Source organism: Asparagus officinalis, chromosome 7 (genome assembly GCF_001876935.1).
Source record: "Asparagus officinalis chromosome 7, Aspof.V1, whole genome shotgun sequence".
Taxonomy (NCBI): domain Eukaryota; kingdom Viridiplantae; phylum Streptophyta; class Magnoliopsida; order Asparagales; family Asparagaceae; genus Asparagus; species Asparagus officinalis.
The window spans coordinates 1581648-1608720 of NC_033800.1; the positions used below are offsets into that span (position 1 = coordinate 1581648).

Here is a 27073-nt window from a genome sequence, read left to right on the forward strand (position 1 = left end):
TGAACAAATAAACTGAAGAAATATGTAATACATTGATCAGACAGGAATGAGAAGAACTACAAAAGTAAACGGAGGACCAATAACTAAGCTTTGGTTTCTTCTTCTGCTCCATCCGCTAAGCACTCCTGCTGAGAATCCTCTGGCTCCTGATGATTTCCCAGTTGAACCTGTTCTTCCTCTAAGTCTGACGTACACCAGAGAAAACAAGTGTACGTCAGCGTGTATGGCACATGGCAAGACCCGACCCCACAAAGAAAATAGAACGAACAGAAATCCAATGTGAAAAACGATACGATAACAGAAACAACAAAAGAACGTACAACTGAAATCCACAAATCAACATGAAAACACTACTAAATCATGATAACATAAAGCATCCAAAATCGATCAGGTAACGAATCATGCAGCTAGCGATCAGTCTAATCATCCAAATCATAAGGGCATACACTAGATGGAATTAATACTTAAAAATCTACAACTCGAGACGTAGTACGTCGAGCGAAATAATCCAAACAAGGAAACCCTCATGTATATACCATATGTCTCGAATTGTAAATAATTAAATATTAATCCCGATCTATGCATGAAAAGAAAGACAACCGATCTATATCTCACAAGAATCATACTTAGCCAAGAATCGATGTCATGTAACTAACTATCACATCACTCATCTCAAATAATCAACAATCTCAATATCCCTGCTCCTCAGACCCACCCCGAAACAAGACACTGGCGCGAGCCTGGAAAACAATCAATAATCTCGATAACACCGCACACCTCAGACCCACCCCAGGCCGACACAAGGCGCTGGCGCGAGCCTGGAAAATACATCAACAATCTCATATCACAACTCCTCGGACCCACCCCGGTGACTACACAAACTTCACCAGCGTGAGCCCGGAATATACACTAACAATCCCAACCACTCACATAGATCAAGACTTCTCATCCCAATTCTCGTAATTCCAGGTCAACTACACACGAGATTCTAGACCCTAACGGTGTCATACAGGTCACTATAGTCATAAACTCCTAATGATTCTCAATCACAACATGGAGCAATCAATCAATGCAACTAATCATGTGTAATAATATCATAATATTTCAGATAATCAAAATAAGAATTATAAATCATAAACAGCAGCAACATAATCAGAAAAATAATCTTTTTCTAAATTTAATTCATTTTAAATTATTTCGCTTAACAATTAATCTAAACTAATTCATTTTCCAAAATAAATTCTTTTAAATAATTATAATTATCTAAAAATGATTCTTTTGCCGAACTAAATTCTTTTAATTCCTTATAATTATTCTGAAAATGTCATTTATCACATATCCATTATGTAAATCAATATTGTTCAACAAACAACCCACGCAGATAAATACGACACAATTAAACTATGAAAATAATTCATAAAAAATATAAATAATCAAACTACGAAACAGGAGAGCGGAATCTTGCACATAAATAATCTACAATAAATATAAGAACCGGAACGAAACTAAACAAGGATCGGGATCTTGCCTTGGGTTAACACAGCGGCGTTACGAGGTTAAACGGGTCTGGACAGGGGTTCTGCAGGTTCGCCGGCGAGTTGTCGACGACGAGGGAGGGCGACGGCTCTGGAGGTTAACGGAAGGTGGGCAGGCGCTGAGGACTGTGGCAACGGGGAAGGAGGACAGCGGCAAGGTGGCGGTTGTCGACGTCGAGGGCTGGTCGAAGGCCAAGGCGGCGGCTCTGAACGTGTGGGGCTCGACGGTGGTCGGCGACGGGGGAGAAGCAGCGACGTGGGCGATGATCGGAGGTGGGGCGAGGTGGTTGGAGGCGGAGGACGACGAGCCTGGTTGAGGTGGATCTGGAGGCGAGCGTGGGGCTGCGAACGGCGACGAGGAGGCGGTCGAAGGCGGTCAGGTGGCAGCTGGGCGAGGGCTCGACGGCGTGGGGGTTGGGCTTGGGGTTCGGAGGTCAGGGGGAAAACTTGAAGAGAGATGAAGAGGAGAGAGAAGGGTACGGTGATGAGAGATAGGGAGAGGAGGTGCTGTACGTAAGAGAGGGTATGGGCGGCGTTGGAAAACGTGGAGAGGAGAGAGGGGTATTTATAGGGTAGGGATTAGGGTTAGGGTTAGAGAATAATAGGTATTAACACTAAACTTAAAAAGAAAATACTTAAGGATCAAATTGAATAATTAGGGAAAATTCTTATGAAAAAAATAAACACTAACAATAATAAAATTAACAATAATACAACAATATTAATTTACAAATTTTCACTGTAACTAATTAATTTATAATTAACAAAATCAACAAATATAAAATTGGGTTTTTAAATCGTAGAAAATTGAAAAAATACAAATACTGTTTTAAAAATAATAATTAAATATTTTAAAATACAAAAAAATATTTTAACTAGTATCAATATTCATGGTCCTTACATCCATTAAGTTGATGGACCCGTAAACTTAACTCTCTGTATCGTTCTTTTAATAAGAACAATTTTGTTCACTTCTTAATAAAAAGTGATAATGTTTTGGTTTTCCATCGTTTCTTCCTGTGTTATGCTTTCACTTGAAACATTGAAAGAAAGTTGAAAGTGCCAGAGGTGTAGTATTAACATAGCATGAGTTTGTTGTGATTTGAGCAACTTTGTGGAGTTATCATCCTATTGAAGAGAATTGATAAGTTGATTATCAGAGGTGTAATATGAACTCGATAGGATTGAGTACTTGTGATTTGAATAAGATTTTAAGGACCTATCGCTCTATTGAAGAGAGTCGATAAGTTGATTTTGTCGAAGAAGCGATATGAGCAAGACAAAATCGGGTACTTATAATTTGAACAAGATTTCAAGTACTTATCGCTCTATTGAAGAGAGTCGATAAGTTGATTTTGTCGGAGAAGCGATATGAGCTGGACAAAATTAGGTACTTATGATTTGAATAAGATTTTGAGGACTTATCGCTCTATTGAAGAGAGTCGATAAGTTGATTGCGATGTGAGCGATTTTGAGGATTTATCATCCTATTAATGAGAATTGATAAGTTGAATATGATATGAGTAATTTTGAGGACCTATCATCCTATTGATGAGGATTGATAAGTTAATTATGATATGAGCAATTTTGAGGACCTATCATCCTATTGATGAGGATTGATAAGTTGATTGCGATATGAGCATTTTTGAGGACTTATCATCCTATTGATGAGGACTGATAAGTTAGTTTTGGTGGTGGTGCATGTTAAAGTGCTTATACTAGCAGATGTGTTTTGTTAGCTTAATAGTTTTGAGAATTAATTATTCTGTTTAAAAAATAACAAATAATCAACCCCCAGTCTTGACTAAGACTTAGCAGGGGAAGAATGAAGCTTCATGATTTACATGGGTAATATTTCTTGAGAAATTTTCTATTAATTGATAACATGAGCCTATCACCTTTTTGATTAATGAAACAACAAGCTCCACTCGAGTAAACTGACTCTACTACGAAGGGTCGTTTCCATTTTGGATTAACTCTGTTGGGGATTATTTTTTGCAGTTGACAGAGGTGTTTCGTTGAACATGACAATTTAGAAAATTCATTGCTCCAGTGAATTCCAAGTAACCAACCCCCACTCCGTCTTAGAAGAATCTAGTGTTGAATGGTCAGCTAAGAAATCTACCAATGCTTGTCCTTTAACAGCCTTTTGAGGCATGAATCACATCTTGTGTTGTGATAACGATATAAACCCTTTTGCGAGACGACAGTTTAATGAAGACGGTCTCGTCATGAGCATCCAGGCGAATACCAATGTTTTGAAGAGGAGAAGGAGCAGGTGCGGGTGGCGGTGATTGGACAAAGGAAAGGGAATGGGGTTGGCAACTGTGTATGAGGAGAATAAGAACGGGAGAATTGTAGCTAAGGTTTCACACCCATGGTTTCACACCAAGCAATTAGCAACAATTTTCTTCATTCCATTCAACAATAATAATTCTGATTACAATTGTGCTTAAATAGAGTAGAGAAATACAAGATTCCCTAAATCACTCACAATCAAATCTCTATTAAATAGAGTAGAGAAATACAAGATTCCCTAAATCACTCACAATCAAATCTCTAACAATCAATAACTACCAAATCTCACTCAATACAAGATTCCCTAAATCACTCACAATCAAATCTCTAACAATCAATAACTACCAAATCTCACTCAAATTTCAAAATTCAAATCTACTACTAAAATTCAAAATTCGAAATTGACTACTAAAAACTGAAATAAATATAAAACAAAAGTCAAATAATAACTACGGGAAGCTTGTCCTCATCACATTTCCATACTAAATCTTCTTAAATAAATGTACTCATAAATCAATAAATTATCATTGAGAGACAATTTCTCTTCTTCTCTTCTAAATTAGCAAAAGAAAAGCTAACTAAATTCTGAAATAGGATATTAACTTGGATAGAAAATTATGATCATAGACTTAATTTAATGTGATACTAATTTACTGTCATATGTTAATATATGACTGTTATCTTGAAAAACATTGGAAATTTTGATCAAAACTTGAAGAATAATAGAGTAAATATTATTTTTAAACGCAGTTCTTATAGAGATTTTTGTAATTTTCCAAAAAGATATGTAGTTTTTTTTTTCTCTCAAACAAAATATTAGTATTTTTCTGGGACAATTTACTTGAAAAAGACAGATCGATTGGTTATGCAATTTAATAAAAAAAAAAATCTATGAGGGGCTTTTGTAAAGTCATATATATTGGATTTTTTTTTAATTACAAAGAACAATAAAATAGAAACATTGGTGCAACTTCATGCAGAACAAGAGGCTTGGAATGCGAGCAGCCAGTCAAGAAAGGCGACGCAGCGGAGTCGTTTTCGGCACTTTGTCCCAACTTCATGCTGGAACTATGCGTTTTGGACAGCCTCCACGTCATAAATACATAACTTTACGGAAAATTCTTCACAGGTCAATTAATGGCGCCGGAACAAGAAGCTCACCATCACGTACCACGACGCAGGAGAGGCCGGAAACGAACCGAATTTGTACTGAATATTCCAGTATTCATATTTATATGTGGTTCCTATTCGACTATTCAAATTCGAAACCGATAGGAAATCAGTATTCGAATGCTATTTGGATAATATTAGAATATCTGACAACTATTCGTGAATATTTGTCAATAGTACTGTTTGGACAACCTTTATAAATTATTTGGTCTGTATTTGTTACATATTTTGTAAATATTTTTGTCCTAGTCATGAAATGGAACCAAACATGATATACATAATGAATATGCAGCCTAGTAATATATAATATTTACAAATAAAAAACTATTTATCCACATTTACTGCTGGCAAAATGAAATTTTGAGGAGACCTGTATAAATAAATAGTTCATTAAACAAGCAAATGGAATATACCTATGTTTAAATTCTATTCGTTTATGTAACGAATGATAGAAATTATTCATTTATTATTAAATTAACTATCGAATTGGTGTGTCCGAATATTTACGCGAATAAATACCAAACTATTTCTTAAATATTTAGTTGGTTTCCACCCCTAGTAACAAAGCTCCGGTAGAAGGAGGGCGGTCTTATGGCGCATGTTAGAAAGCGATTTTCGCCTGTCTAACTTGCGCCCCCGCCTAGTTTTCCTCTTGAATTTTCTTGATTTTTCTGGATCTTGATGGCAAAGAAGAAGAGGAATCCCGCTAAGAAGTCCACTTCCTTAGGATCAAAAGCTTCGAATCCTTGTGATGATCATCCTGGTATGATCTCGGCTGACGAAGATGAAGAATTGGAGCTCGAGATCATGGGATCTACAGGTCCAAGAGGAGAGAAAAAGAAGATAATGAGAAGATGAAGAATTGGAGCTCGAGATCATGGGATCTACAGGTCCAAGAGGAGAGAAAAAGAAGATAATGATGGAGGAAATCCTCAATTCTAAGAAGTTTGGGATCTACAGGTCCAAGAGGAGAGAAAAAGAAGATAATGATGGAGGAAATCCTCAATTCTAAGAAGTTTATGGCGAATTCTGTTCAGAATTTGGGAGGTAATTTCTTGAATCATAGCCATGGAGGAAGTAGTTCTTCACGAATTTCTTGGGCTGATGAACTGGATTTGGTGAATACATCCCCAAATCCCTCTTTGAATAAGACTGATAAAGCTTTAGATCCAACAATCACTAGGAATCTAAATACGCCTTTGATTTCTTGCTCTGTACCATTGGAATCTTTTGGAAATAATCCTGGAATTTCAAATTCTGCTTCTAAAAACCCTCAAGAATGTTTAGATGCGGGTTATTCTGGGGAAAAGAACCTTGATTTTCCCCCTCTTGAGTCTAAGAAGGCTACAGAGGCTAACATTCTTGATTCCCAGCATGACCCTAAGAAGAATCCTTCACCAGAACAAGAGACGAAGAAAAGCTGGTTAAGTCTTTTTGCTGACAATCGTAAATCTGGTAGTGGCTTTAATCTGAATTATGTGAAACCTGTTATTACGGACTCAGTAATTTTTGAAGAGGATGAATGGCTTGAAGGGAGTACCATGTGGGAAACTTCCCTTATTGGTCAGGTCATGGGACTAAATGTCAAATTTAAGGCTATGGAATCCTATGTGAATAAGGTCTGGGGGGATTCTGCTGCTCCTGAAGTATGCCTTCTGAAACCTGGGTTTTTCCTTTTCAAATTTAAAAATGTTGAAGATATGAAATCTATATTGGAAAAAGGACCTTGGTTCTTTGGATCTAGACCTATCCTCTTGAAGCCTTGGATATGAAATCTATATTGGAAAAAGGACCTTGGTTCTTTGGATCTAGACCTATCCTCTTGAAGCCTTGGAATATTGATGAAGATTTAGAAATGAATCTAGACCTATCCTCTTGAAGCCTTGGAATATTGATGAAGATTTAGAAATGAAAGAAGATTGTGTATACCCAGTCTGGATTCAATTGCCAGGTTTGAAGCTCAACCTGTGGAATGCCAAATGCATCAGCAAAATAGCCAGCATGATAGGAACACCTATTACAACCGATAAGCTCACTGCAAACAAAACAAGACTTGCATATGCAAGGGTGCTAATTGAAGTCCATATGTCCTCTCCACTACCTGATGAAGTCTTCATTCAAGGGCCTAATGGCAAAAAATATGTTCAAAAAGTGATTTATGAGCTGAAACCAAGGTGGTGTGATATTTGCAAGAGGATTGGTCATGAAACAAATTTTTGTAGAAGGAAGGCTACAGTTCAAAAATGGATACCTAAGAAAATTGCTGATCTTGGAAATCCAACCCCTGAGCATATTGTTTCTGGTGCTGAGCATGTATCTGTTCCTGCACATAATCAGGGTGGACAAAGAGAGGATGGTGCTCAATTTGTAGCCCCTGGTATGCAAATTCCAGTATCTTCTCCTGTGCATGTTTCTGGTATGCAAATTCCAGTTTCTGAGCTTAAACATGCTAACCCTCAGGGTGAGGTTGCACACAATATCCTGGAAGCAAGCAAAAGGGGCATGAGGTTGGATAACCCCCTGATAGTAATGAGGTCAAACATTTATGGCTTTTCCAATGAAAAAGAAGAAGATTTACAAGGAGTGCAGTTATATAAAAGCAAAGAAAATTTAACTCCAGTATATGGAAGCAGGAAACATGTACAGCAAGATGCACACTATGATTGGACTCTTATACAAAGAAACAAACCCAGAACACCTTTTGGGGATAGGAATATAAATATTTCCTCTACTTTGGATAGAGGAGGAACCTCTCAATGAATTTTTCTTTTTGGAATGTGCGAGGACTTAATAAGTCTTCCAAACAACAAATAGTGAGAAATCATATTAAGCAATATCATATCTCCTTCATAGCTCTCCTTGAAACAAAGATCAAAGACTGTTCTATCTCAAAAGTTGTCAGAAAATTAGCAAATAACTGGATGTGGGATTCTAATGTCAGGCCTGCTGGAAAAGCTAGGATAATCATTCTGTGGGATCCAAATATATTTGATATTCATATTATAAATATGTCTGATCAACCGATATCCTGCTCAATCAAGTCAAAAGATGGAAAACTGGATTCTGTCATCTCAGCTATATATGGATTTAATCAACTGGAGGCCAGGAAGAGTCTATGGTATGATCTTACAAGTATCTGCCAAAACATTGGCAATATACCATGGCTATTGTGTGGTGATTTCAATGCCATGATCAGCTCTGATGAAAAATTGGGAGGAGTTGCTCTTACTGAAGCTGACACAGGTGATTTCTGTAACTGCATAGAAGTATGTGCTCTAAGCCATCTCAAAACTCAGGGATGTTTTTTTACATGGACTAACAAGCAAGAATCTGATACTAGAGTATGGAGCAGGCTGGACAGGGCTTTGGTAAATGATGCTTGGGTCAATAAATTTACTTCCAGTCATATTGAGTATATGATGCCTGGAATTTCTGATCACTCCCCTGGTATAATTTCAGTGTATGAAGACACCTTTCAAGGGAAAAAACCCTTCAGATTTTATAAGATGTGGATCAACCATGACAGTTATATTCCAACAGTCTCAAAGATCTGGCACCAATTCATCCAAGGTTATCCTATGTTCTCTGTTTATACAAAACTGAAATTACTCAGAGGGGCATTGAAGGATCTCAATAAGAAACACTTCTACAATATAAGTGAACAAGTGCTTAGAGCAAAAATTGCTTTAGAGGAGGTTCAGGGAAATCTCCAAATAAACCCTCTAAACTGTGATCTTATTAGGAAAGAAAAAGAATGTTATTCCTTTTATAACAAACTCCTTGACTGTGAATTATCATTCTACAAGCAAAAAGCCAGGATTGCATGGAGCTTGCAAGGGGATAGAAATTCCAGATTCTTTCATTCTTTAGCCAAATCAAATATGCACAATAACAGAATTGTAGTGCTATATAACAGCAGGGGGGATAGGATAACTGATGGAGATGCTATTGTGGAAGAATTAGTGACATTCTACAGGAATCTTTTGGGAACAGCAAGTAGCACTCTTCCAGCTGATATGGATATAATCAAAGCTGGGCCTTGTCTCAGTGATTCACAAATCATTATGCTATCTAATCCAGTCACAAATGAGGAAATTAAGTCTGCAATTTTTTCTATGTCTGAGGATAAATCACCAGGACCTGATGGATATAATGTCTCATTCTTTAAATCAGCATGGAAAATTGTCGGAGCTGAGGTAACTTTGGCCATTAAAATTTTTTTCAAGACTGGAAAGCTTTTGGGGACTGTAAATTCAACTTCACTAACTCTTATTCCAAAGGTACAATGTCCTAAAACCCCAGCAGATTTTAGACCCATCTCTTGTTGCAATTGCATTTACAAATTCATATCAAAAATTATTGCAAATAGAATAAAATCTGTTTTGGGAAGCTTAGTTAATGAAGCACAAAGTGCTTTTGTTCAAGGGAGGAACATAACTAGCAACACTATGCTAGCCCATGAGTTTGTTAAAAGCTACAGCAGGAAACATATATCTCCTAGAGCTATGATCAATATTGACATTAGAAAGGCATTTGACTCTATCAGTTGGAGCTTTCTTCAATCTGTTCTTACTGGTCTGGGCTTCCCTGAAGTTATGATTCATTGGATTATGGTCTGTATTACAACTCCCAAGTATTCTATTTCATTCAATGGAGGACTACATGGCTACTTCAAGGGGGAACGGGGGCTGAGACAAGGTGACCCACTCTCTCCCTACCTCTTCATCCTGGGAATGGATTATCTGTCTAGGAGTTTGACCAAATTAAAGGAAGACAGGAACTTTAAGTTTCACCCTAAATGCAAGAAACTTCAGATCTCCCATCTGATTTTTGCAGATGATTTATTATTATTTGCAAAAGGAGAAACTTATTCAGTGCATAAGCTTTATCAGTGCTTTAAAACCTTTGGCGAAGTGTCTGGGCTGGAAGCTAATACAGATAAATGTTCAATCTTCTATGGAGGTGTTGAGGACTCAGTTAAAAGAGAAATTGCAAATATTCTGGGATTTACAGAGGGATTAATGCCAATCAAGTATCTGGGAGTTCCTCTAATCACGAAAAGATTATCATACAATGACTGTCTTCCCCTGTTTAACAAGATTACAAAGCAGCTGCAAAACTGGACAAAGTGCAGAACTCTGACATATGCGGGGAGATTGCAAATTTTAAAAAGTGTGATTTCTGGAGTGGTTATCTACTGGACTTCAAATTGCATACTTCCTGTCAAAGTTCTCCGCAAAATTGATGAATTATGTAGGATATTCCTATGGGGTAAAGATGAACATTCTTCTAAAGTGCCTCTTGTAGCTTGGGATAAGGTATGCCTAGGAATGAAACAAGGTGGCCTGGGGATTTATTCTGCTCAATTATGGAATTCAGTATCAGCTTTACGAAGCATATGGTTCATTCATTCTAACAAGGAATCTCTTTGGATTAAATGGATCCACGAAAATTATCTCAAACATGAAGACATATGGCAGGTGGAAGCTAGATCAGGGGACTCATGGATGTGGAAACAATTACTCAGAATTAGAAACAAGGTGATGGCGGTCTTAGGAGGTGCTGATAATACCAAGACCCTCATCATGTCAAGCTGCAAGAATTCAACGCCAATTCTATCGATATTGTACATGAACCTGTCAGCAACTGTTATCTCAGTGCCATGGTATAAAACAGTGTGGGGTGGTCTCAATGTACCCAAACACTCTTTTATCAGCTGGCTAGCAATTCAAAACAGGCTCCTCACACAAGATAGGCTCCTTAAAAGAGGTATAATCAGTTCAAACCAGTGTTGTCTATGCACGGGTCAAATCTCTGAATCGCGAGATCATCTGTTCTTCGAATGTACTTTTTCTTCCTATATTTGGAACTCAATCATGGATTGGATGAATTTCAAGAAGAAGTCTTGCAATTGGAATCAGGTTTGGAACTGGTTTTCAAGCATGAGAGGGAAATCTCTACAGGTTAAGCTTAGAAGACTGGTATTAACAGCTACAATCTACTGCATTTGGAGAGAAAGAAATGCAAGGTTGTTTACCCAGAAGATAAGCACTGCTGATCATTTGATTAAGGTCATAATGTTTGAAGCCTCCACAATCATTCTCAATAACCCCACTAATAGGGTTTGACAGGTTTTTCTATTCATAATGTTTGAAGCCTCCACAATCATTCTCAATAACCCCACTAATAGGGTTTGACAGGTTTTTCTATTGGAGAAGGGAAACTGTATTAGTTAGTTTTTGAGTTCTCAGCTACTTATTTGCTGAGTATTCTTGAGGTGTACATAAGTTCTCAATGGTTGATGAATAAAAAGTTTTCATTTACCAAAAAAAAAAAAAAACAAGAATCAATCTTATATATCATAACACTCACACAACTATTCTCTCACTAGAGATTTCGTATAGACTATTCTTAATGAGACTTCCCTTTACAAACATCAACAACTTCATCATCATCATAAAAATTAACTTTAGGAAACTAGAAACATTTTTAAAAAAGTAAACGTAAAAAGATTATTAGATGATAGAAACTATTTTATTTTCCTGACATCTTTTTTAAGGAAAAGCACCATCATTTCCTTCAAATTCTACTACGTACAATTTCCTTACGAACCAAACATAAAAAAAAAAAAAATTCTTTACTTTCTTTTTCTTTTTCGACTTTTCTCTTTCCTTTCCTTTTTCCTTCCAATTCCCTCAAACCAAACACATAGCCTAAAGCTTTCAATTAATTAAGCCTAAAGCTTTCAACCAAGGGACAATCACAAAACGTAACGGGAAGCACTTGCTACAAGCTCCAATATCATAAGCAGGTAAACTAAGTCTGTAAAGTAACACGCGCAACAGGTACGTGGCTGAAAACTGCTGAACGCCACACAAGTCCAACAGCAGCATCTTATTATTCATAGATAATAACATAAGTTTGATTATTTAAATTATTTAAAGCTAAGCCACGTGCGCGGGTGATCATTAATTACTCTTCAGTCGCCACGGCGATCTTCTTCTCCCGGTAGCTCTCAGCAACCGCTGTCGCAACGCCGTCGACATACGTTATGCTGCTCCAAAGGGACGGACCGTAGACGGCGAGCTTCCCTTCGGGTCGGATCGTGAGCACGTAGTCCGAGTTGGGAGGGCCCGTGACCCCGCTGCCCCACAAAGGAACTCCGCCGAGGTACTTGACCCTAAGCTCTCCGTTGGCTTCGAGATTCACAAAGCAGTCGAACATGAGGTCTTTAGAGTCGGTGAACCACAGTACCTCGCCGCTACTGTCGGCGGTTGACAAGGTGAGGTTGCAGTTGTCTTGCAGAACAAGCTTGTAGTCCCTGTTCTCGATTATCGTCCCGATCGGCGCGTTGTCATCCGTCCAGAAAGTCGAGTCGATGATCGCCGGTCGCGCTACAGCTGATGATTTCGTGGTGCCGGTGGACATCGTGATTAATGAGGAAGCTGCAGGCGTAGCAGACTAGCAGTCGAGCCAGATGGTGATGACCAGAGGGTTGGGCCGTAGACATGAACGCTGCCGTCGTAGTTGAGGACGAGAGCATAGACTCCCTCCGTCCCCTTTTGGTTTGTTCTCCAGATTTCGGTCGCTATCCACCATTTGAACGGAAGAACTTGACCGTAGAGGACGAGCTGGCCATCGGATTGCAGGATGAGGTAACAATTCTGGCCCCGGCCCCAGGTGCCCGTGTTCCAAATTGGTCGGTCTTTGTTGTAGGCTACGAGGTTGCAGTCACTTTGCATGACGAGATGATAGTCTCGGTAGGTCAGGCGCTGCCCGGTGGCTAGCTTGCCTCCTCCTACGTCGGAGAAGAGAACGTTGGAGTCAGGAGTATCATAATAATTATATTTTGATGATGAGTAGCGTTGACGATCGGCGAGGTCGGAGCGAGCGGCGGCAAAGAGCCGGGTTGCGGCAGCTAGTAGCAGCAGAATCAAACAGTAGGTCTTCATTTTTGTTCTCCGATCTGATGGATAAAATCCTAAGTATGTATATATATGTTTAACTAATCTGGTTCCTTAGAATACTTGGAAGTTTTAGAGCAAATTAAAATATAGACCACGTGCCTCCCGTGGATGGATTATTATCATAAATAAAATAATATGTGCCTTACTGTTGGGCAATTTTAGTCCCCGCGAACTACGATCTTCAAAACTCAGAAACCAACCCATAATTAACAATATATAAAACAATTACAATCAAGAAGAAAGAAACACCAAGATTTACGTGGTTCGGTCGACCAACTTCGACCTACGTCCACGGGGCAACAATACGAGAATTCTACTATGTATCAGGGAGAACTACAAGAGTATCCACTCAACTCTCGTCTCTCAATCTTTCAACCTCACATACATGATCAACTCTCACATTCTCTCCAAAACTCACTCATTACAATCTTTTGAAGGGACAAAGACTGTGAAACCCTCTCCTAATGCTGTAATCTTTTGCACAAATAAAGACTACAAAACCCTCGACTCTCGTACAATATTCTTGAATCAGGCTACGTCCTCTGCTAACCCTAGATTACAAGCATATTGGTTATCTCTCCTCTCCTTGGGTTTTTCTTTAGCAATAGAAGAATATATATATAGAGAAACCAAAACATTATCTCTAGCCTCACTTCCTAATTAGAATAGAATTTAAACTCCAAATCATGATGAGACTAAAGAGAAAGTTTAGGGAGTTTGTTAAATTTGTGTTCTGCTTTGAATAAGTCTTAGATAAGTCCTAGTCTTTAGGGTAGTTGCTTAGTGTTTCCTGATTTTCCTAGTTGCATTGTTCACGTTGAGTAGTTGAGAACGTGAGCTAGTTTTTCTCTTCCTGTTAAGATTGTAAAAGGCTATTAATAAGCCTAAGCTTGTTTAATAAAATCAGAGTGTTTATTCTCAACATTCTGGTATCAGAGCCAGCGGAGAGGTCTGGTAGTGAAAGTTTAGGAACTACAGTATCCTAACAAGTTTGAGAGAAACACTGTGAGAAAAGTGTTTGAGAGATGGCAACAGAAGGGCAAAACTTGTTGAGTATTCCTAAGTTCGATGGAGATTATGATCATTGGAGTATGCTCATGGAAAATCTCCTGTGATCAAAGGAGTATTGGAGTGTTATCGAACCAGGTTACACAGAGCTGAGCGGTACAGAAACTTTGACGGCTTCACAGAGCAAAACTCTGGAGAAGATGAAGCTAAAGGATTTGAAGGTCAAGAACTACCTATTTCAATCGATTGATAAAACAATCTTGAAGACTATCACTCAAAAGGCAACATCTAAGCAGTTGTGGGACTCCATGAAGACTAAATTTCAAGGAACTCAAAGGGTTCAGCGTGCTCACCTCAATGTTCTTCGTAGAGAATTTGAAATCCTTGAGATGAAAGTTAGAGAATCAATCACGGAGTACTTTGGGAGAGTGATGCTGATCGCAAACAATATGAGAAACTATGGAGAGGATATGCCGGATTCAAAGATACTTTGGGAGAGTGATGCTGATCGCAAACAATATGAGAAACTATGGAGAGGATATGCCGGATTCAAAGATCGTTGAAAAGATTCTACGAACTCTTAAACAATATGAGAAACTATGGAGAGGATATGCCGGATTCAAAGATCGTTGAAAAGATTCTACGAACTCTTACAGAGAAGTACATCTATGTTGTTTGTTCAATAGAAGAATCGAAAGACACTGATCGTCTTTCAGTGGATGAATTGCAGAGTTCTCTATTAGTTCATGAGCAGAAGTTCAAAAGGAGCAATGGAGATGAACAAGCTCTCAAGGTGACTCATGAAGAGAAACACGGTGAAAGAGGACGTGGGAGAGGTGTGTTTAGAAGAGGCAGAGGCAGAGGTAGGGGTCGCCAAACCTTCAACAAAGCCACAGTGGAGTGCTACAAAATGCCATCAACTTGGACACTTTCAATATGAGTGTCCAACTTGGGAGGAAAATGCAAACTATGCAAAGATGGATGAAAAAGAAGAGATGCTGCTGATGTCATACATGGAGGTGAATGGTGGTAAAAAAGGGGATGTTTGGTTCTTAGATTCTGGATGTAGCAATCACATGTGTGGTGATAAGAGCTTGTTTACTGACCTGGATGAGGGCTTTAGGCAGATAGTGAAGTTGGGAAACAACACAAAGATGAATGTGTTGGGAAGAGGCAACGTGAGATTGAAAGTAAGTGGAATTACACATGTTGTTAGTGAAGTATTTTTTGTGCCTGAACTAAAGAATAATCTGTTGAGTATTGGTCAATTACAAGAAAAAGGATTGACAATTCTCATCCAACATGGAATACTCAAGGTTTATCATCCAGAGAAAGGGCTCATAATGCAGGTGGAGATGTCAGGAAATCGGATGTTTGTGTTGCAAGCACAACCACTATCACAGAAACCAGCTTGCTTCTATACCTCTACAGAAGATATGGCGCATTTATGGAATTCTCGGTATGGACATTTGAGCTACAAGGGATTGAGGACTCTCCAGTTCAAAAAGATGGTGCATGGGTTACCTCAGTTCAAGACTCCTACAGCAGTGTGTACAAGCTGCATGATTGGGAAGCAACATAGAGATCCAATTCTAAAGAAGAGAAATTGGAGGGCCACAGAAAAGCTTCAACTTGTTCATGTAGATCTCTGCGGACCAATCTCTCCCATCTCTAATAGCAAGAAGAGGTACATTATATGCTTTATTGATGACTTTACTAGAAAAGCATGGACTTATTTTTTAGTAGAGAAATCTGAAGCATTAAGCATGTTCAAACATTTTAAAAGTAGTGTTGAGAAAGAAGTAGGAACATATATTAAAGGCTTGAGAACAGATCGAGGAGGAGAGTTCACTTCACTTGAATTCAATGAGTTTTGCATAGAGCATGGCATCAAGAGACAGCTGACTACAGCGTATACTCCACAGCAAAATGGAGTAGCGGAAAGGAAAAATCGAACTGTGATGAATATGGTTCGATGCATACTTTCGGAAAGAAGGATACCAAAGACTTTCTGGCCGGAAGCGGTGAATTGGACAATACATGTTCTGAATCGGAGCCCTACATTGGTGATGAAGAATCAAACACCTGAGGAAGCCTGGAGTGGAATCAGACCCTCGGTTGAATACTTTAGAGTGTTTGGATGTGTGGCACATGTGCATGTTCCTGATGTGAAAAGAAAAAAACTAGATGACAAGAGTGTCGCCTGTGTGCTATTGGGAGTAAGTGAACAATCTAAGGCATATAGACTCTATGATCCTATTGCAAAGAAGATTGTAGTTAGCAGAGATATGGTATTTGAGGAAGATAAGTCTTGGAGTTGGGATAGGAGTTATACAGAGCACATGATGGTTGATTTGGAATGGGATGATAAAGAAGATGACAAGGCTATGAATGTAGAGAATGAAGAAGTAGTAAGTATTGAAGAAGAAGAAGTTACTGAACCTACTGGCAGTCATCAAGACGGTGAGAGTGAAGGAAGAAACAGAAGGCCTCCTGGGTGGATGAGAGATTATGTAAGTGGAGAAGGTCTCTCTGAAGAAGAAGAAGAAGAAAATGTGTCTCATTTTGTCATGTTTGCTGAAGGTGATCCAATCTGTTTTGAAGATGCTGTGAAGAGTGCAAAGTGGAGAACAGCCATGGATTTTGAGATAGAAGCTATAGAGAGAAATGATACTTGGATATTAACTGATTTACCAGCGGGAGCAAAGAGAATTGATGTTAAATGGGTCTATAAGACAAAACTGAAGGAGAATGGAGAGTTAGATAAGTACAAGGCTCGGTTGGTGACAAAGGGCTATGCGCAACAACAAGGAATTAATTACTGTGAAGTGTTTGCACCTGTTGCAAGAATGGATACAGTAAGAATGGTTCTAGCACTTGCTGCACAAAGGGGATGGACTGTTTTTCAGCTTGATGTCAAATCTGCCTTTCTACATGGTGAGTTAAGTGAAGAAGTATATGTTGATCAACCTAGAGGATATGAGAAGAAAGACAATTTGCTGAAAGTTTACAGATTGAAGAAAGCCCTATATGGACTGAAACAAGCTCCACGAGCCTGGTTCAGTCATATTGAAGCACATTTCATAAGTGAAGGGTTCGAGAAGTGTTACAATGAGCATACTTTGTTCATCAAAACAAACAAGGAAGGTAAGATTCTCATTGTCAGTTTATATGTTGATGATTTAATATTTACTGGCAATGATGAATTGATGTTTGTTGAGTTTAAGAAGTCCATGTTGAGGGAATTTGATATGACTGATTTAGGGAGAATGAGATACTTTCTTGGCATAGAAGTTCTGCAGGGATCGGATGGAATTTATATTTGTCAGAGGAAGTATGCTTTGGAGGTATTGAAGAGATTTAGGATGGAGAACAGCAACTCAGTTCATAATCCCATTGTTCCAGGTTGTAAGCTTTTCAAAGATAAGAATGGAGTTCGTGTTGATGAGACTTTGTTTAAGCAGATGGTGGGATGCCTCATGTACTTAACAACTACAAGACCAGATTTGATGTTTGCAGTTAGCTTGATTAGCAGGTACATGGCCAAGCCAACGGAGTTGCATTTAATGGCTGCCAAAAGGATCTTGAAGTACTTGAAAGGAACTACTGGACTTGGAGTTTTCTACAAAAAGGGAGGGTGTGAAGGTCTGATTGGATATACAGATAGTGATTATGCAGGAGACATAGATGACAGGAAAAGTACATCAGGCTATGTTTTTATGTTGGGTTCTGGAGCTGTTGCCTGGTCTTCAAGAAAGCAGCCTATAGTTACACTTTCAACCACAGAAGCAGAGTTTGTGGCTGCAGCTGCATGTGCTACTCAAGCTGTTTGGATGAAGAGGATACTTAATAAGCTGAGTTTGGAAGAAAGTAAGTGTACTACAATTCTTTGTGATAACAGTTCCACAATTAAGTTGTCAAAAAATCCTGTGTTACATGGTCGAAGCAAGCACATTGATGTGCGTTTCCATTTTCTTCGTGATCTCACAAAAGAAGGAGTACTTGAATTGGATTACTGTGGAACAGATAACCAGGTAGCAGATGTAATGACAAAGCCTCTCACAATGGATGCATTTCAGAAGTTTCGAAGTCAGATGGGAGTTCGTCAGATTCCTGAATTAAACCAGTTGTAGCTTGTAACTAGTTTAAGGGAGGGAATGAAGAGAAAGTTTAGGGAGTTTGTTAAATTTGTGTTCTGCTTTGAATAAGTGTTAGATAAGTCCTAGTCTTTAGGGTAGTTGCTTAGTGTTTCCTGATTTTCCTAGTTGCATTGTTCACGTTGAGTAGTTGAGAACGTGAGCTAGTTTTTCTCTTTCTGTTAAGATTGTAAAAGGCTATTAATAAGCCTAAGCTTGTTTAATAAAATCAGATTGTTTATTCTCAACAGAGACCAAATCTCCTAATCATGATAGATCTCTAATCCTGTCTAATTCTTATGAAGTTATACAATGAATCAAAGACACAATCCTAACACTGTGATTTTTTTGCATTAATTGCATCTTCATTTATATATGGATCATGAAACGGGTTATTTATTTGTGTAGGGCGAAAATGGGGTTAAGCATAAGGGATGTAAAAGTATATGAAACTGGAAGATAGAACAAAACCACTAGAAAAGTAGAAATTGTGAATTTTTTTAGGGTCCTTTTAACGGGGGACGGGTAAATGGAACAGATTATGGGAACGGGCGAGATGGATTGTTGAGTTGGCTTATAATTAATGACGCATTCCTTCAATGGTAAATAAGGGTATTTCTGTCCGAGATTATATGTTCCATCTTTTCGGACTTTCAAACTTGTTTCTGGAATTTGACATGTGGCACCTTTTTGTATTCGGACTTTCAAACTTGCTTCTGGAATTTGACATGTGCCACCTTTTTGTACATGTGATGCATTTTGGTGACTTGAGAATAGCTCGTCGATTTGTCTTTATTATATAATAATAATAATAATAATAACAATAGTTACTGTTATGCCCGTGTAATAATAAATTATCGGTTTTTCTATCGAGTACCCTTGGGCACCCGATAAGAAAAACATATGTCATTAATTATTCCTCCATCCAAAGTATAAATTAATATACTAATTAATTATTCCCCTATTAGAATTATCCTCTTCAATGAATTAACTCCCCACCGATTAATGTACCACAATTTTATTCCCGGGTTTTTCCCCCGGGTTTATCTTCTACCAAATTACTTTAAATTTAACATATTATTATCCATTGAAGAGGAGGCTTGCTATCTATTGAATTTCACCCCTTTTCTCCATTCACCAACACAACATTGATGAGGTAATTACAATATATTTTAATATTTTATTTTTTATATATTTTGTTACTTTTAATTTATATTTCTCTTTTTTTTATGTAATAGATGGATGAAGCTTCAATGGCAAGTGGTTCAAAGTTCTTTGATTTGAACATCTCGAACATCTCGTGTTCCATGCTTGTTTGAGGTGATTCGTGTATAAATGAAGATGCAATTAATGCAGACAGATACAAGTGGGGGAAAAAATCACATGTATTGGTTCCCTCTAGTTCGACATTTTCTCGTAAAATAATCCATCCACGGGAAGCACATGATCTATACTTTAAATTGTTATAGTTTCATAATAGAGTTAATAAGATGATCTCTAAAATTTTCCAAGTATCATTAAAAACTAAGTAAAATAAAATAAAATAATTTTGATATTAGTTGTTCCCAATCTATATCAAATTAAACTATTAAAAATAGAGATTTTGGTTAAGTCAGATTAATGATACTAGTTCTTTGTAAGTTGCTAGTATTACACCGTGTGATGCACGGGCTAGGTTATTTTTTGCACATTTATTAATTTATCTTTACAAAGGATTAAGGATTCGAAGTGGTTTGCCTGTAGTTGATGAACACTTGGGCAGATCGAGCAACCAAATTATAAGCATAGGATTTTATCCATCGGATCGGAGAACGAAAATGAAGGCCGTCGGTTTGATTCTGGTGCTACTAGCTTCCGCAACCACGCTCTTTGCCGCCGCTCGCTCCGACCTCGCCGACCGTCAACGCTACTCATCATCCAAATATAATTATTATGATACTCCTGACTCCAACGTTCTCTTCTCCGACGTAGGAGGAGGCAAGCTCCCCACCGGCCAGCGCCTGACCTACCGAGACTATCACCTCGTCATGCAAGATGACTGCAACCTCGTAGCCTACAACAAAGACCGACCAATTTGGGCCACGGGCACCTGGGGCCGGGGCCAGAATTGTTACCTCACCCTGCAATCCGATGGCCAGCTCGTCCTATACGGTCAAGTTCTTCCGTTCAAATGGTGGAGAGCGACCGAAATCTGGAGAACAAACCAAAAGGGGACGGAGGGAGTCTATGCTCTCGTCCTCAACTACGACGGCAGCGTTCATGTCTACGGCCCAACCCTCTGGTCATCACCATCTGGCTCGACTGCTAGTCTGCTACGCCTGCAGCTTCCTCATTAATCACGATGTCCACCGGCACCACGAAATCATCAGCTGTAGCGCGACCGGCGATCATCGACTCGACTTTCTGGACGGATGACAACGCGCCGATCGGGACGATAATCGAGAACAGGGACTACAAGCTTGTTCTGCAAGACAACTGCAACCTCACCTTGTCAACCGCCGACAGTAGCGGCGAGGTACTGTGGTTCACCGACTCTAAAGACCTCATGTTCGACTGCTTTGTGAATCTCGAAGCCAACGGAGAGCTTAGGGTCAAGTACCTCGGCGGAGTTCCTTTGTGGGGCAGCGGGGTCACGGGCCCTCCCAACTCGGACTACGTGCTCACGATCCGACCCGAAGGGAAGCTCGCCGTCTACGGTCCGTCCCTTTGGAGCAGCACAACGAATGACGGCGTTGCGGCAGCGGTCGCTGAGAGCTACGGGGAGAAGAAGATTGCCGTGGCGACAGAAGAGTAATTAATGACCACCCGAGCGCGTGGCTTTTTGGCTTTGTTGAATGTTGATGCGAAAACTATAGCGGTGTTTGTTAGCTGTGTCCTCTCTTAGTTGACTATGTGATGTACTTGTGTCCTATTTATTCTCAATGTTTGCTTAGTTTCAGTCATAATTAGCTCAGTGGGTCGTGGTTTTCACTACTATCTAGTTCATGGTGAAGCCTCTATCTGGGTTATGGTCAACGGTGTAATGCGTATGTATGCTGTGAGTTGTTAATCAGTCCGGATTGTTAGTTGAGTTCAAGTTAGTAGAATTCTAGTTAGAATAGAATACTAGTTAGTAGATATTTCTCTAGTTATTGGATAAGAATTCAAGTTGTAATCTTATCTATATATATGTAAATACTCTTCATGAATAAAGTAAGAAAAAATAGGGAAATTCTCCACCGAAAATTCTCTTCTCTCTCTGTTTTTCCGGCTAATACTCTGCAGGTTCTGTTTTGTTTTCCTGCAGTCCATGCTCTTCAATTTCGGTTTCCTGCAGAACGTGTTTTTGTTCCTCTGTTCGTTCTTTCCTCTCTCTGTCTACAGGTCCTGTGTTCATCAAATCAAAACAGAGCCTGAGCTCTCTGTTTGCTGCTGTTCGGTCCCAGAGGAAAGCTCCCAGGTTCGGGTATTTGTGAACAGGTTTGATACTTAGGCCGATCTTATTACAAAAGCCAACAAGTGGTATCAGAGCGGTGTATGCCTAAGTACCAACCAAGATCTGAAGAGATGACGAGTTCGGAGAAGATGACGACCAAGGTGGGTTCGCTCACTCTTCAATACCCGACGTTATCAAGGGACAACTATGCTTCGTGGGCAATCAAGATGAAAGTTTACATGAAGGCTCAAGACGTGTGGGATGCCATTGAACCCGCGGCAGGCGCGTCCGTGGAACACAGGAAGGATCAGATGGCGTTGGCGGCCATCTACCAGGGGATTCCTGAAGAGACTTTGATGGTGATCGCAGAGAAGCAAACGGCTAAAGAGGCATGGGAGACGCTGAAAACAATGCACCTAGGAGCGGATCGTGTGAGGAACGCGAAGGTGCAGACCTTGAAGTCCGAGTTCGAACTTCTCCGGATGAAGGAGAATGACAACGTCGACGATTTTTCGACGAAGTTGACAGGAGTCGTCAACAAGATCCGTGTATGTAGAGAAAATTGTAAAGAAGAGAATAAAGAAAATGTGACTTTGATTCCTTTGATCTCGGTTACAACTTGATTACCGTCAACAAGATCCGGGCTTTAGGCGGCGAGATGGAGGAGAACTACGTCGTCAGAAAGCTACTTCGGGCGGTACCGGAGAGATTCCTTACCATCGTCTCCACGATTGAACAGTTCGGGGACATCGACGACATGACACTCGAGGAGGCGATCGGGCGCCTCAAAGCCCACGAGGAGAGGGCACGTGTTTTTCGAAACAACGTCGACGATCACCTATTGTTGACGCATGCGGAGTGGCAAGCAAGGAGCAAGAAGAACGGCGGAGGCTTCCTCTCAACACCTACAACCAATGATGGCAGCGGTCGAGGACGAGGTCGCGGGGCCGGTCGTGGGCGTGGCCGTGGCCAAAGAGGCCGAGGCGGACAGCAGCACCACGGCAGCGGGCAGCAGCACCACGCTGCCCAAGCAGGCCGCGGAGGGGAGCACGGCGGCCAGGCAGGCCGAGGCGGCTTCGGCGGCAGAGGAGGACGTCCAGGAGGTGGTTTTCGGCGCAATCGGAGGTGCAGCTCGCCAGGAGGGGAGAGTAGCACAAGCGGGTACGAGACAAGTCCAACATTTAAATGCTTCAATTGCGGAGTATACAGGCACTTCAGTCGAGTTCACAAGCACGCGTCCAAACATGAACAGGAAGGCTCATCTCACCGCGCATATAGAACGAGGAGCCAAACATTGATTGATGGCTATGTTAGAGGATCGTGCAAGTGTTATTTACTTAATGAGGAGAAGTGAATGCCGGATTTACCTTAACAGGCGGGGAGGCACAATGTTGACAACACACTTGTACCCTTTGACAACGGACGCTAGCAATACATGACATGCCACCGAGAGACAAGTTCAAGGAGCTCACGAGAACATCAAACGAACCGTGCAGTTTGGTGGAGATGGAGTCCGCCGTAGAGATGCAAGGGGAAGGCTCTATGCCTCTTTTCAGTGCACAACGCGCGGATCAAAGGCTACTACCTGAGGTATAGTTATATTCCAAGTTTGCAAATCTAACATTAATTGCTTCGGTGCAGATGACTGGACAGATGGGAGTAAGGTTGGTTATGCTGACGAGTTCCTGAGGGGTGTTTGATAGGAAGCGGTGGCTCTCTTGATGAGGGTGACACGGTTCGACGTAACGCGATTGTACAGGATAGGAGTTAAAAGACTAGCAAGCCGGCGTGCTTTGATGGCGAACAGTTAACGATACCGCAGCCTTGGTTAATGGCATAGGGCTCGGCCTTGGCATGTCCAAATGTTCTTCGTCCCCAAGATGATGACTGAATATAGAGGATGGCTTCCGATTGAGCGAAGATCTGCACCCCTGAATCACTATGCGAAGGATGCCTTGTCGCAAAAGGCAAGGGCAAGACTGCCGTTCGCCCCATTCCGCAAAGCAAACTTCAAGCTCTATGAGGTCCGCTGAGAATTACTACATGCTGACCTATGTGGTCTCTATCTACCCATCCACACCTTGCGGGTACAGCTACTTCTTATTGTTGAATTGATTTCAGCCGGATGCGATGTGGGCCTATACATGTTGACACAGGCACAGAGTCAAGCATTGTGAAACATATACAAGTAAGTTCAAAATCAGAGTTGAGATGCATGGACCACAAGGTGGAAGAACATTGAGGAACGGATCTGTGGTGCGAATTGCTTGTGAAGAGAGGTTGCAGCATAACACTGTGTGAAAGACTAGCGTGCATCACACGTCATCTCACTGGCACTGTACACCGGCCGCAGCAAAACGGTGTAGTGGAGAGGCCGTAATCGCACGGGCGATGGCACATGGCGAGGAGCCTACTTAAGAGGCATGCATATGCCTGGAATCCATGTGGGGGCGAAGCGGTTAGTGCACGCTTGCGGGGTGGTCGACATCCTCACCGACTACCCACCACAGGCGTTGGCACGAACCAACCACCCCTACGAAGCTTGGTTTGGTAAAGGGAAACGCCCACCTCAAGAAACACTTAACGAGAGTTTTTTGGATGTATGCGCATGTGAAGATTGCAGGTCCTTAACATCACCAAAGAAACTCGACACGATCGGAAGAGCATGCCAATGGTGCTACTATCAGGGGTAGAGGAAGGAAGCAAAGCGGCTATACGCTATCACGACGCCTCAACATAACTAAGATACTGTCAGCAGGGATGTTGCGCGTTTGAGGAAGGAAAAGAGTGGAAGGGAAGCGTCGATGGAGTCGAAAGGGATCCACCGCAGCTGGGATGGTTTGTTGCAAAGCAGCGGAAGGGGAAACTGCAGTGCAACCGTCACAAACACATAGCCCGGACGTATACTCACACAGATAACGACAATTTGAAACAGGCAACATAGGACCGAGAACTGCATGCAGCAGTTCACTGGACAACGACTGCTTGGCCGAAACAAGGCACCCGCTGTAGGAACGCAGCATAGTACGCAGAGCGAGGCGGCTGAGACCGGAGATAGAACTGCGACAGACCGGCACACCAAGCGGGCAAGCCACCTTGCTGCCACAACCATCCGCATACACCCGCAGGTAGCAGCAGGTACGGAGACCAGCCAAAATTCCTGCAGTCCAGCCAAGCCTGCTGCAGACGCCAGCCGCGAACCCTCCCTGTCTTGGACGCGTTCGGTACGTCCATTGAAGCTGCAGTGATGGACTCCGTACGCCTCACTGCTCCCCACTTCTTCGTATACTTCTTCTTGCGGACATCTATGCGGAGACGGAGGTGATTGATCTCCCTGCAGAGGAGTTGTTCCTGATCTCTGAAGAACCTGCGAACTATCTCGAGGCTGCATCAGATCAAGAATGGCGGACAGCTATGGAGAAGGAAATGGAGGCCATCGAGAAGAACAAGACTTGGATACTCACGGAGCTACCGCGAGGTTCTAAACCCATTGGTCTCAAATGGGTGTACAAGCTGAAGAAGGACAATGAAGGCAACATTCTCAAGCACAAAGCAAGACTTGTAGCAAAAGGGTACGTCCAGCAGCAAGGCGTGGACTTCGATGAGGTGTTTGCACCTGTGGCGAGGCTTGATACCATCAGAATAATCCTCGCCATATCAGCACAGAATGGGTGGGAGGTGCACCATCTGGATGTGAAGTCGGCATTTCTAAATGGTGATCTCCAGGAAGAAGTTTATGTGGTTCAACCTGAAGGGTTCGTTGTGAAGAATCAGGAGCACAAGGTCTACAAGCTTTCAAAGGCACTCTACGGTCTACGCCAAGCACCTCGGGCATTCCTAAATGGTGATCTCCAGGAAGAAGTTTATGTGGTTCAACCTGAAGGGTTCGTTGTGAAGAATCAAGAGCACAAGGTCTACAAGCTTTCAAAGGCACTCTACGGTCTACGCCAAGCACCTCGGGCATGGAACACGCGCCTCGACAAGTGCATGAAGGGCATCGGATTTGCAAGATGCACTCAGGAGCAGGCGGTATACACAAGGAGTAACAGAGGGGATACACTCATTGTTGGCGTGTACGTAGATGACTTGATCGTTACGGGCTCGAGGGCGGATGAGATAAAGTTTTTCAAGCAACAAATGATGGAGGGCGGATGAGATAAAGTTGTTCAAGCAACAAATGATGAAGGAGTTCGAGATGAGTGACCTTGGTTTACTTTCCTATTATCTTGGCATCGAGGTGGATCAGCGAGATGATTGTATTGCACTAAGGCAGGCGGCCTATGCGGAGAAGGTTTTGGGTCAGTTCGGCATGATGGATTGCAACCCGACGCAATATCCTATGGAAACAAAGCTAAAGCTTGAGTATAGACGGATTATCGGATCTTTGAGGTATCTAACTCACACCCGACCCGATATCACATATGCCGTGGGGATTGTGAGTAGGTACATGGAGCACCCTACAGTTTTGCATAGACAGGTTGTCAAGCATATTTTGAGGTACGTGAAGGGTACTATGTCCTACGGATTGGTGTACAAACAAGGTCGAGGCAATGAAGAGTTGGTGGGATTCACTGACAGTGACCTTGCAGGAGATGTTGATGATAGGCGCAGCACAGGCGGCATGGCATTTTATCTAGGTGACAGCTTGGTCACTTGGACATCACAGAAGCAGAAGACGGTGGCATTATCATCCTGCGAGGCAGAATTTATGGCGGCAACTGCAGCAGCATGCCAAGGCTTGTGGTTGAGGAGTTTAATCAGCGAGGTGATTGGGAGTGAGCCCAAGCCGGTATGGTGAAGCCTCTATCTGGGTTATGGTCAACGGTGTAATGCGTATGTATGCTGTGAGTTGTTAATCAGTCCGGATTGTTAGTTGAGTTCAAGTTAGTAGAATTCTAGTTAGAATAGAATACTAGTTAGTAGATAGTTCTCTAGTTATTGGATAAGAATTCAAGTTGTAATCTTATCTATATATATGTAAATACTCTTCATGAATAAAGTAAGAAAAAATAGGGAAATTCTCCACCGAAAATTCTCTTCTTCTCTCTCTGTTTTTCCGGCTAATACTCTGCAGGTTCTGTTTTGTTTTCCTGCAGTCCATGCTCTTCAATTTCGGTTTCCTGCAGAACGTGTTTTTGTTCCTCTGTTCGTTCTTTCCTCTCTCTGTCTACAGGTTCTGTGTTCATCAAATCAAAACAGAGCCTGAGCTCTCTGTTTGCTGCTGTTCGGTCCCAGAGGAAAGCTCCCAGGTTCGGGTATTTGTGAACAGGTTTGATACTTAGGCCGATCCTATTACAAAAGCCAACATATGCTAGGCTGTACTTCGGTGATTTGCATTGAGTAAAATTAAAATCTTTTATCTTCCCAACCCTGTTCTTCTTTTCTCTTTGCTCTATTTTCAGCTTGTAGCTCTCTTTGGCAGCAGTCCATTTGAAGAAGCCAACATATACATTTTTGGTATCAGAGCCAGTTCATTTCTTAGCCTAGGAAAGAGAGATTGGCTGGAGCTCCTCTACTGCAGTAGGAAGGGAGTTGAAGCCGCTA

At 41.1% G+C, this 27073-nt stretch overlaps 5 protein-coding genes across 5 annotated transcripts; 3 read left to right on the forward strand and 2 right to left on the reverse strand.

The window, feature by feature from the left end:
• LOC109850771 (mannose-specific lectin-like) lies at positions 11787-12463 on the reverse strand. Its single transcript, XM_020420841.1, has one exon. It carries the CDS (start codon positions 12429-12431, stop codon positions 11976-11978), a length of 456 nt encoding a protein of 151 aa, XP_020276430.1. The 5' UTR covers positions 12432-12463; the 3' UTR covers positions 11787-11975.
• LOC109850770 (mannose-specific lectin-like) lies at positions 12437-12986 on the reverse strand. Its single transcript, XM_020420840.1, has one exon. It carries the CDS (start codon positions 12953-12955, stop codon positions 12437-12439), a length of 519 nt encoding a protein of 172 aa, XP_020276429.1. The 5' UTR covers positions 12956-12986.
• Positions 14287-14918, forward strand: LOC109850022. The gene is made up of 2 exons (XM_020419918.1): positions 14287-14420; positions 14561-14918. Exons 1-2 carry the CDS (start codon positions 14287-14289, stop codon positions 14916-14918), a joined length of 492 nt encoding a protein of 163 aa, XP_020275507.1.
• LOC109851093 (mannose-specific lectin-like) lies at positions 19846-20450 on the forward strand. Its single transcript, XM_020421197.1, has one exon. The coding sequence runs from the start codon at positions 19932-19934 to the stop codon at positions 20448-20450; it is 519 nt and encodes a 172-aa protein (XP_020276786.1). The 5' UTR covers positions 19846-19931.
• Positions 20424-21120, forward strand: LOC109851094 (mannose-specific lectin-like). The gene has a single exon (XM_020421198.1). It carries the CDS (start codon positions 20456-20458, stop codon positions 20906-20908), a length of 453 nt encoding a protein of 150 aa, XP_020276787.1. The 5' UTR covers positions 20424-20455; the 3' UTR covers positions 20909-21120.